At 40.9% G+C, this 12,361-nt stretch overlaps 1 protein-coding gene across 2 annotated transcripts in view; it reads right to left on the minus strand.

Annotated features, from left to right (window-relative positions):
- The window catches only part of ARHGEF9 (Cdc42 guanine nucleotide exchange factor 9), a 360,924-nt gene that overhangs the window by 13,754 nt on the left and 334,809 nt on the right, over window positions 1-12,361 (minus strand). For both annotated transcript variants that reach the window (XM_090059156.1, XM_090059155.1), the window contains 3 exons: window positions 7,137-7,296; window positions 3,111-3,161; window positions 662-724 (listed from right to left, as the gene is read on the minus strand). In XM_090059156.1, coding sequence (XP_089915282.1) covers window positions 662-724; window positions 3,111-3,161; window positions 7,137-7,296 — 274 coding nt within the window. The remainder of the gene's footprint in view (window positions 1-661; window positions 725-3,110; window positions 3,162-7,136; window positions 7,297-12,361) is intronic.

Genomic DNA, 12,361 nt, shown 5'->3' on the forward strand with positions numbered 1-12,361 from the left:
AACAAACAGCATGATTGTGGCTTAAAGCTTTTTATAGCTGCGGCTGTTGTAACTAATATTGAAAGAAGAGCTAAACATCCATATTGATCAAGTGACTTGCATGCAACTAGATTTTATCTGCTAGGTTTGGTGATATAAGGGGGAATCCAATCATTTTGGGAATGGAAAGCAACTGAAAATGGAGAAATATTCTTAACGATGCTCTCAAGAGTGTGGTAATAGTGCAGAGCACTAGCCCTTGACTGACTAGGCCAAGCAGCAAAATTAGCAATAGTGCCCGTCAAATAATTGCTTCACTCAGGGCCTCAGCAGCTTTTGGGTCATTGCATGCTAAGGACCTCTTTCTGATCCAAAATGTGGAACTCTGCACACTTACAAGGATGAATTTAGCCTTGAAAAAGCCTGAAGCACTTTTCTGGAGCAAAGGCAAAGATACCCTTAGTAGTTAAACTCTTGTATGCACAGTCTGGGCTTACACGTTTTGGGTAGGTCACATTTGTGGGTCCACTCCTAGTCACCTCTCTTAGTACAGAATCCTCAAAGGTCAATGTATAGGTCAGGGATTAGTGATACCCTGTCAGTTATGAATTACTTCATTTGTGCCCCACCAGCATACATTCAATGTCAATCTTGAATAATCTTGCAGAGATGGTGCACTTACATGCATTGTTTTGCATTGGAGGATGTTGAACTGGGACTGTAGAGGCTGGTGCTGATTCTGGTGCTGTAGGCAGCAAATACAGAAGAATAGGGAACTCTTGTGACTGGGCTGTACTTGGATAGACAGTCCAGCTTCATTAGTCAGATTCAAAGACTGCTTCCTAAAAGAGCTTGCATGCAATATCATAAGCAAGTACACATTGGTAGAACATGAAGCATTCTGATGTACAGTGTACTCGTATCATGTCAGTTATCATGCTGTATATATCTTACCCCACAATTTCAAGGCTCTACTGCCTTGCTCAAAAGCTCTCGGGCTGGAGCTGGTGCCTTCCACCTGACCGTGAGCCTGCAGGTGTATGCTGCATTCCATATGTGTTTTGCATGATACAGTGGTTTACAGAGATGTAGCTAAGGAAATGCTTTGGTTAGCAGATGTAATATGAACAACCTAAACAGGCATAGTTAATAGAGGTAAATTCATTTTTCAGGGCATTTCCTTACATTTATGATTTCACAAACTTACACGGATTAGCACACTACTTCAGTGTGTGTGTAAATGCTTTGGTGACAAGTGATGGGCTTAAAGATGGTAAGGTAAACTCTGCCCTGCTTTGCACCCCATGTTACCTAAGGTACCAGGATCAGATTCAGGTCTCTTACGCTAATGTCAATTAGAAGTCTCTCCAGTGGCATCATGAAGAGACTGGTAATGTATATCGGTATGAATGACAACATAAGAAGGTGTGTATCAATTTAAAATTTGTCCTCTGTGGAATCTGGGATGGATTATATCAAATGGAAGCTGTCTGAATGCTGGCTGGTTGAAGGAAGACCAAAGAAACAAAAAATGAATAAAACCTGTACTGGATAAATAGAAAAAAAAGGATGCTAATGATTGGCTCAGTTTAAGAATATAAAAAAGTATTTAAAAAAAGCAGGCAGGCACACATACACACAACTGGCAGCCTGAGCTGTTACTAAAATACCCTTGTGTGTGGAAACTGAAATAACTGATAAAAGCTGGGATTTCACTCATTTTGCACCACAAAACCTGATTGATCAGATTCACCTATCAGTTGGCACGTGCTGGGACACCTCTCCAGTTTGGGTTATAAGCACAGCAGAGAAATGTAGATAATCTGACAAACTTTTTTCCCCTGACACACAGAATATATCTGTGTAGCTATTTTCATAAGTTGTTTTTTAAAAAACTAAAACCTCCTTTTGGAAGACAAGGGCAAAATTTCAAACCTAAACTTCCTGACAGAGTTGCTTGAAAATGCTACAATCCTCAGCAGCTGCTGCTCGATTTCAGCAACTTCCCTTCGGTAAAAAAAAAAAAATGAAAACCCTATAATAGTCCACACTGGCCACGTGGTATAGCAGAAATGAAGTCACTGTATTTGATACTGTAACAGTGTTTGCCTGTCTCTCCACTGAAAGTAAAAGTTCGGCAATAACATGAAGCTGTGTCAACGCACTGAATGAAATGGTGGGAAATTGTTCTTTGATGCCACTGATTCCATTTCTTAGCTTGGTAAAATTCTGAAGCAAACCCTGTTTGCCATGCTGATGTGGCCTCTCTCTAACTTTTACTGCAGGGATGCTTTTCTATTTATTACTATTGCTGATTTTTTCTTAATGGACAAGTGGTTAAACATCCACTCACTCAGCATGCTAGCAGTGTGGCAATCAGTTGCTGAGAAAAGCATCCAGACTACAGCTATGTCTGCATGCTTGGAACGTGTGTATGTGTGTCCGCGCACTCCAGATAGAGTGAAATAAGAATGGAAATTGCCTTGGTTTCTAAGGGATGTGGACACTGGACACCATGGTTTAATACTGATGGCTGTTTTCATTCCAAACTAATGTTAGTACTACCTCAGATCTATTTTCCTCCATTGTCTTCTCTTGGAAAACATTAATGAGACTCTGAAGTGGGCACTGTGACATTCAGATGGTGCAATACCACCCTCCTTTCTTCATGAATGTCCCCTTGTGCTTTCACTTCAAGGGAACACCAAGGTGAGAATCTGTTCATCTTCTTAAGCCAAGACTATTGCAATGACTCACGTGTGGCCACTGGTTCCTTATTTGGAAAATCACTATCTGCTCTTACCCTATCTATATGTGCAGTAATGTTTCTTGTGTTGGCAGCAATATCTCAGCAATCTGACATCTGCTTATGGAATTCTGTCACCTTTCTTTTACGTTGTAAAGTGAAGCAGAATTTGGTAACAGAGAATGCCCCTTTTAAACCAGGAGGGAGTTTTCTCCCAAACTCTAACGCAGCATCAGACAGCACTTGAAATCCAGTATTTTATGTGAGTTGGACCTCTAACCATTAATCGGTTGTTTCAGCTCAGTACAGGTGGAGGGCACAGGCAGGGAAAGAAGGGATATTTCTCAGGATATGCCCCCTTTCTGATCCCGTATGAATCACTTACTGTCTGCTATCCTGACATACTGGCGCCCCATCCAGACAATTCTTGCATGTCCTTGGGAAAAAGAGTAAGACCACTCTGAGTAGGAAAATGATTTAAAAATGCCTTCAGATGCCTTTTCACTTCTTTTTATTTAACTCCATAAATATTTTCATAAGGCTCAGTGTCTTTACAACACTTTTTAAACACTTTTTTGTTTTATACACACAACTTTGACACTTGTTTGACAGGGTCAAACAGTCCAATATAAACAAAATAATAAAACTGGCAAGTGCGGATCAGCGGATCAGCTGGGTTACCAAAATCCCCTTTTTTTTCTTTTTTGCTCTTACTGTTAAAACCCCAAAAGCACTAAAATATCAGTATTTGGCTTCAAACTAGAATTTTAAAAACCATTTTTTTTTTTTTTTAAATTCTCTGCTACAAATCCCCATCATCATAGTGCCTTTAAACTCTTACGGACACTTCTTTTCTTCTCAAGGAAAAATAAGCTTGGTGATGCCATGCAGAACTTACAATAGCTACTAAATATACATGTTCCCTGAAATGTAGCTGCAATGAGAAGATGACAGAGCATAAAGAGAACAAAACCAGAAACCCAAAGCACCACAGTGTACTATCAATAACATTGCACTGGATGGCTGGTGCCCATCCAAGAACTGAAACAATTTTCAAATATATTTTTCTATGTATTATTTTCTATTTACAACTGTAAGATGCACCTAGGTTGGTTCTTGTTTGATCTTATCTGGAGAGGGTAGGGAGGTGGAAGTCTTGAACTTAGATCCTTTGCTGTAGTATCTGCCAGGTCAAGGGGTAATGAGCATCATTTACTTAGGGAAGAGGGATTTTTTTTATATAGGTTTTATAGTTTCAGCCGGAGAAATCCTGTTTACATTTAGGTTTGTTACAACGCTCTTGTTGCATCACACATGGAATGTTATGGGGGTTCCTCCTGTCTGGCATGGAAATGAAAGCCTCTATAACATACTCAGTAAAAAATACCCCTTATTTGGTCAGATCTAATCTGTTTCCAGAGTTTTCAAACACGCAAGACAGCCCAACCCTGCTCCCTGTTGGAAAATCAAGAGCAGGTAGTAAAAGTGGGTCCCGGTGCTGGTTCTTCTTTGTATTAGTGCTTCATTTCTTGCAGCAACTTTGCAACTTATGGAGGGAAAGAGCTTTCTTGAATGCCATTACTGAGAACCAAACAAGCACCTGCATCTGTTTTGCCTGTTGCCTGGCTTTGACGCAGATCATTTATTGTTAGCAAAGCTATCTCATTTTGGCTTTCCACTTAAGAAAGAAGCTGTGAGTCCAACAAGTGGCCTTGTCAGATCAAGCGAGTCTTGATTTATGATGCAAATAATGGTATGGTAGTGGTGGTTCTTTTTTCTACTGCTGAATATTTAGGAAGCATCTTCTCATAAAAATAATGGATGTTTCATTCTCACTCTCTGAGGCACAAAACAGTAAATGAACAGGCTTAACTAATGTGCTTGTTACTTTTCTCCCCTAAGCAATTAAAAAGGCAAAGGAATAAGTGAAATTTCCATCATATTGACAAGTAGGTTCTCATCTTTCTCTCTCTCTCTTTCCCTCTGTCTCTTCCTTTCTCTCTCTCTCTCTCTTTGTCCTGTCTCTTTCCAACCATTCAGAAAAAGCAAGATATTTCATTTCATCCTCTATGGGAACCTTTTGAGGAATAATCCAATTTGTGTCTCTAAATGCCCATCCTGTTAAACAAAGACAAATAATAATTGCCACATATTCTGTATTCACATCTAAGATGTTAATCATAAAAAATGCAGTGATACAAAAGAGGATTAAAAACAAATATTCTCCAATATAAAATAGTGTTGTTTCCTATTTAGATGTCCTTTTTTCTTTTGCCTGCTCAGTATCCCTCATATCTTGGGGTGACCCTGCTTTTTTCTAAAATGCTTGTCTGTCATTGATGCTTATTTATACTTGTTGGACTACCAACGGAATGCCAAGAGTATTTTTGTGCTTTAATGAAAAATACAGTTACTCCTTCCAGCACGATTTGTCAGTTTTATGTCCATGCTTTTTCCACTCCTGAAAGAGAACAGGTTGGAATGCTGAAATCACATTTGCTAGTGGTCGTCCCAGGTTCTTGTTTAAAAATAAAATCTGTGCCCGTGCATTTTGTTCCTAGTTGGGTTGCTTTGCTTGGGTGGTAGTTAAGAATCAATACAAATAAGGGTTTGGATCACCTCATCTGACATTTTCAAAGGATCCTATAAAATTGCATCTGCAAAATGTGAAAATACACTCTTCTATGCAATTTAAATTCTCACATTTACCCATGCAAAAGTCATTTGTGTGTGTATGCAAAGATCTGTTTTGCAAGGCCAAATGTCAGCAACTGCACACCGCAAACCGTGTGCTTGAATGTGAAAATCTGCAGGTGCCATTGTAGGAGGTGTCTTTGAAAATGCACTCTCACATTTATGGAGTGAGAAAGAGAGAGAAAGACAGAATGGTTAGCTAATTATTATGCAGCCTACTGACTGTGGGACATTTTTGCTGAACCATTGCTACAATTTAGACTAGACTGCTCACTAATCTCGATTTGGTTGTATAATCATGGTCACATGCTGGACTTCTCAGGTCACATCAATTTCAATACAATCTTTTCTGAAAGGCGATTTTCAACCTCCTCCACAGCTGGGATGCATTAGACATCAGGTAAATACTTCTGATTACTTAGGCAAAGATCCTTAAGCTAATAGGTCATTATTTGTAGCTAATGTGCTGTTTGGTCACTCAGGGCTCATGGCAGAGCTAGAGATGCTTAAACAAAACATAATAGACCAGACAGAGAGTACAGTAATGGCCATTTATATTTAGGATCATTGCTTCTGTAAATGGCAATCAGTGGTTCATGACAGGAATATTGTGGGTGTGGGGATGTGTGTGTGTGTGTGTGTGGCAGGAAGGAGTCCTTAAAGTTAGTTTTTGCAGAAGGAGAACTGGCCATTCATTGCAGCTCAATGGCCAGTTTTCCCCTAGCTAGAATAGAGGGCACGAAGCCATTAACCAATTTTTTAGCCATCTGTTGTCTTTTGTGTAGGAAAAGGACAGTAGCGGGCATTTCACAGAGAAAGTTCTCAGCAGGAAAAAATAACCTGAGGAAAATAAAGCAAGACAAAAAAATTGAAAACAACAAAAGCTCTGGAGGTTCCTTCTTGGCATTACTGGGAATGGAGGGTGATCTAACACAACGCTCTGAGGAAAACATCGTCTAAAAAAATGCAACAAATGAAATGAACAGAAGTCATCTCACGATAAAGCGCTGATAACCCTTGTGTTTGTTTATGCCCCCTCCCCACTTCCCCTGCAAGAACACCTATAAAACAGTAAAAGCAATAGGAATACTGAGCAGCGGGTCACAGTGCACAACAGAGCACACCCAGACTGGCACAACTCAGAATGGCGATGCTGGGGGGAGGGCTGCTCACTTTAACTATAATTCTGGGGACAGCCAATAACTCGGGAGAGGGGAAGGGAAAGGGAGAGGGAGCAGGGATCTAAAAAGGGGGGTGGGGAAAAGGCATAAATAAAATAACATAAAATATACATCAATGTAGCCTGTGAAGAACTTCAGAGATGGACTCACAACGAACAAGAAATCCTTCTGGAGAGACAAAGACAATCCTGAATGACAATGGGGGGAAAAATACAGAAATGAAGTGAAAAAATGATGTGTTGTTTGACCAATGGAATAAAATAAAATAGGTCACGTGATTAGACGTCATTGGTGCTTCCTAGAATCTAGTAGCAGATTGTTTCCCAAAAACAACAAAAAAAGTTTTTGGTCCTTCTATATATATATGTATATATATATATGTATATATATATATAATTTTTAGTTGCAACAGTGCTTCTCCGAAAAAAGGTCCATCTATAAATATAATTTTATTTCTTTTTATTTTTAAATTTTTAAAATTTTTATTTTAAAATTCTCCATCTCACTCTACGTATTATTTTTTGAATGGCGTTAACCTGCTGAAGTTTTGCCAGAATGGTGACTGACTGCGTTTGGGTTCGGTGAACTCGAAGACCTGGGACTGGGATATGCCATCTGTCACCATGTATTGTCCCTGATTTAATGGATCCTGGGGTGGCGGGTAGGCTGGAGGAACCGACCTGGAGTAGCTGACACCTGCATCGACGGTTGGGGGGAAAAGAAAGAGGTCAGTCAGAGTGCGGCTGGGTCAAAAGTCTTACTCATGCTATATATTTTTATATCTCTAAAAACCAAGGCCCCAAACAATGGGGACATATACAAGAAAAAGCAGTTTTAGGGAAGAAAACAGCAACTGTCCAAAACTCTCACCTCAAATGCCACCTAAATCAGACACCTAGTTGGAGATCTGAAAAGGGTCAATTACTTTGGCTTTCCTTATAGACAAGTTCTATGCTATGAAATTGGGATGAAACATAAAAATGGGAAGGATCTCTTGTGTTAGAGTCCATAAGCGCATTTATAAGTTTATCAAGCTCCTTCTTATTACTCGTTTGGTTTTTTTCTCCACTATTCCTATTGCAAGGCTGTTCCAGAACCTCCTTCCCTTGATGGTTAGAAAACAAGGGCAAAAAGCTCCACAGAACCATTAAACAGGGCTTTCTAGAAATGGGCAAATAGAACTGAATAGCAGTAGAGATGTTGCACTGTAGGGAACTGTATGTTTTCTACTGAAGTCCATTTGCTGGTTTAAAAAGCCCCTAGGCATGAGGTTGTTGTTTTTTTTGGTACAGTCTGTAGGACTTTTCCAGAAGGTTTGCCTTAAATTTAACAGCCAGATTTCATCTCGATATGGAAGCGATATAATGCCACTGATGGGCTCTTTCTGGTCAACCCAAACCTGGGAATAGTGGGTATCTCACAAGGCAGAATGTTCTTGTTAAATTCCAGTGCAAAGTGTTTCAAAGAAGGAATACTCTTGTGACTGGGCTATGGGAGTGAGAGGGTCTATTAATGGCGCTGTACATGTAACACCCTGTACTGCTGTGATGTAACATGGAGTGAACCAGGATCACTGTGAGTCAGATAGCCCCTCCTCAGCATGCAGCAGGGGTTGCGAGGGGTACTGTCTTTAAGACACCTTCACTGAATGCAAAGAAGGTGCTCTGCAGAGTGGGAACCTAGATTCACAGTCATGAGGAGGTGAAGAAGGGGTGCCCTGAGTTGCTGAGGTTGGAACTGAAGAGATGTGCATCGGTACTATATTAAAGAGTATCAGGCAAAGGTAGTATAGCTATTTGCTGTATTTCCCTTCCTGAGATGCCATCCACAAAACATAACCCCTCTTTAAGCAAGGTGGGCACACAGAACCCCCATAAGCAAAAAGGTATAGGCTGGAGGGCTTTGAAGTAGGTGTAGTGAGGTCTTCTTCCTTCTGTGGATCCTTTCAGCTGGAGGCAGAACTCACTATTCGGTTGTGGGTAGGGCAGGAACCTCCCCCCTGAATAAAGATGACCAAGACCTGCAAAGGGAAGAAACCTCATGGAGACGTCCACCCTTGGTTTTTCACTGAAGAAGGGCATGATCCAGCCCATGCAGTTCAGTGTATGGGATAATGGTCTTCTGCAGGATTCCTACACCTTCCCAGTAGGTTCTTAGATACTTAAGCAGACTCATTTCACAAATTTCCAAAGTTGCTGTTAGTACCCACCCCAAAGGCACAAATCTGGGCAAGATGTCTGTGCAGTAGAATGCTAGTTGTATGGAGTCTTTATTACAGAGATGGGCTAAACACTAAAGGTTTTGGCATCAGGATTCGCTAAAGACCACAGGCCAGATCCCCTTCTCCAATTAGATTGCTCAGGCAGCTCAAAATTGTCCTAACCTAGCATCTGATTATTCTTGTTGCATCTACTTGGTGCAACCTGGAACCTGGAAGGTCAGCTCTTTACAAACTCTTGTTGGCTTGTTTGATGTAGTGGGCCAAAATGGGACATAACTTGCCTTGTGCAACTCAATGCCAGAAGTCGTTGCTGAACCTGACAATTAAACCAGGTTCAAAAGGACTAGACAAATCCCTGCAGGATGTGTCCATCAGTGGGTATTAGATATTATAGTTCTGGGTGCAAATTCCAAATTAGGACTTCTCAGGCCTCTACAAGCTTGAGGCTTTAAGGGGAGAGGAGCAGCAGGCAGATCAGTCTGAATATGTCCTGCATAATAAATACTCTTCCCTTTAGCATCTATTTGGTGTTACTGTTAGATACTGGATGCCGAGTTAGCTGGACTTGTGGTCTGGCCCACTATGGCATCTCATATGTTTTATACCCATGTTTTTATGACAGGAAAGGATGGTGGCCACATCATGTTGCATTCAAAGGGCCATGACAGTTTGCTAAGCTAGAGAAGAAGCCTTGAGATTGCTCTAATTTAAATGAAGCACTTGGGGGTCAAACAGGCTTCTGTTGTGAGTTTTAGCTGGGAATGCCACAGCTTTTCTTGACTGGTATCTGGGTGTTCCTGGCCAAAGTGAACTATCAGAAATGGGGAAGGAAATCCACTTACTTTCAGAACCTCAAAAAAAGAACAGTTCTCCAAATGAACAAGGAATTGATATATTTGTATCTGAACCAACTGCTTTGCTCCCTCACGAGAACCTCAAGCAGTTGTGCAAGATTTTCTCTCTAGGGATTTTTTTTAATATGCAAAACCATAACTCCCCTGCAATTCATCTGAACAAATGAGCAAAGCTCTTTTCCAACAGAGAAGGCCGTAATCTCTCACTGCCTTAGCGAACAGAATTCAAAATGCAAAGTTGGGGAGGAGGGAGAGGAGGGGAATTGATAGATAAGAAAAGATTTCCAGGCACAGCTGTTGTGCTGCTTTTCCCAGGCACAGGGAACCAGTTATACACCATGATCGGAACTGGAGCTCCTTCTGCTGGTTCATGCATAATTCTGCACCACACACGGGTTGCAGCTGCAGAGAGACTGTTCAGTATGACTGGAATTGGGGGGGGGGTGGATTCTGTATGGCATGAGCAAAAGAAAAGCTTAGGACAGAAACAATGGGTAGAGAAAGATGCACTGTCAGTTGAAACAGAGCAGTACTTCAGCATCCAGCAATGTCAGTTCAAATCATTTGGATCTCTCAGCACAGAAACAAATTTGAAGGGATTTAAACCCATTTCTACTTCTCTTTCCAACTTCTACAGAAAGAAGCATCTCCCTGGCATTGGAAGAATTAGGAGAGAGCAGTAACTATCTAGTGTCCCTCTGTGCTTATTCCATTCTCACCTCATGCCTTGATAAACAGCTGTTTCATGTTTCTTATCCCTGTATTTCCATCTAGATACTGTGCTGTCCATTAGCTAGCTTTAAAAGATGAGTGGTGAAATATAAGTGCCTTCCATTTCTCTAGGGGCTGAAACTGTGACAGTGCTGGGGAGTGGAGAAGATGCTAGGTTAGGAGCCCTCAATTATTATTGGTCTTGGGGTTAACTGAGGGAACACACTTCCTAGGAGGCACACAGCCTCACAAGTTTACCTTCCTACATGCATAGTGCATTTCTGTGGGGTGCTAGGGAGTGTGCCCTATTAAAGTATGACTCTCTATGTGGTTACACACCCAGAGAACAATGGTACAATTCAGTTAAAGGGAGAATTAGGTGCAGTTGTGGGTGACCTTTGGCCTTTTCTGAGCACAGGCTCTCAAAACACGACACAATTTTTCATTTATTTGCTCTCATGTTTTGAGTGGTCAAAATCTGGCTCTCAAACTGCCCAAAAGCAAGCTGTGATTTGCTGAGAAATGAATTGCATGTTTGCCACTGTCCAACAAAAAACTTCTGTTTTGTTGCCAGTTACTGAACTGTTTTGGTTTTTTTCCCAATATTTTAGTCACAAAACTAGCACAGGTCTTGCTTCTGCTCTCAGGTAGGATAGACATTGCTTTCATAGATACAGATGCAAGTAACAAGTCATGAGCAAAAGTCTTTATCTGCCCAAGGAGATTGCCATTACTTTGCCATGCTCACCCAGCTTGAGGTTCTGCATTAATGTAGAACAGAGCAGAGAACTTCACATGCTTGTAGAGTTTGGTATTATTAGAAATGCTACATAGGAATAGGAATCCTATGTGAATCCTCGCTCCCTTCTCTACCCATTAGACAAAACTTTTTATTTTGTAGGATGAAGGCGGGGAAAGAGTTAGTTGCTATCATTCTAGGCTCCTGCTTGAGAAAGGTAAGAGTCCTTCAGCTACTCTGTAATCAGTTCTCCAGCAGTCTCTACACAGGGCAAGGCAATTCTACCTTCTGTGCAAATGAGTCCATTACTGCAAACTAACATCAAGAGACTTTAGCACTGAAACAATGAGTAATACTTTACCTGCCTTATCAGACAAAGCCAGGTAAAGAGTGCATTATCCAAGTACTTACATAATTCCTCATGCTCAAGTAGTTTATAAAGTGCTGTACAGAGATTAACCACTTTATTGAGTTACACAAATTACTTGACTCGCCGATTTACTGACATACAGCTGTTTAGGGCTAGGGTGAAACATGGGAGGTCTATAAAAGCACACAGCAACTCAAATGACAGTTTAGGACAAGAAAGGAAGAAAAATGCCATATCTAGATGATATGGCAGGGAGTATGTAAGTTGACACCATAACCCTGCTTAAAGTCACCATGTAAAACTAAACATTTTAATTCCTTAAACAGTACTCTGCGATCCCTAAGTAACATAAGAGGTCAGTTTTGTATCTCAGCCAAAAGATGTTCTCCCTGTACTCTGTTGGACCATTTGTTTAAAAATGGCTTGGAAGAAAGACCACTTCTCCTTAACACAGAGGTACTATTGCCACATGCTTGTGCACATAGGTATTCTTGGAGGTCTCCTCTCCAGGTATTTATTTTACCTACCCTTTCTTAGTTTGTGAAATCTAATCAAATACATATAACCAAAGCTGCTGACTTGAATTGGATCCATAATTACAATGAGTAGTGAGGAGCCAGTTACATCTATATTATGAAAATCCTAATCAAAATCAATACTTTTGGATCAGAAACACTGATAAATGATCAGGGCAAATTCCAGATTGTTTCATAGTTTCATAGTTGGTAGGGTTGGAAGGGACCTGAGCAGATCACCAAGTCTGACCCCCTGCCATGGCAGGAAAGAGTACTAGGGTCAAATGACCCCAGCAAGGTGTCCATCTAGCCTCCTCTTAAAGTCCCCCAGGGTAGGAGCCAGCACCACTT

Source organism: Crocodylus siamensis, chromosome 8 (genome assembly GCF_052110815.1).
Source record: "Crocodylus siamensis isolate JL-2025a chromosome 8, ASM5211081v1, whole genome shotgun sequence".
NCBI lineage: Eukaryota > Metazoa > Chordata > Crocodylia > Crocodylidae > Crocodylus > Crocodylus siamensis.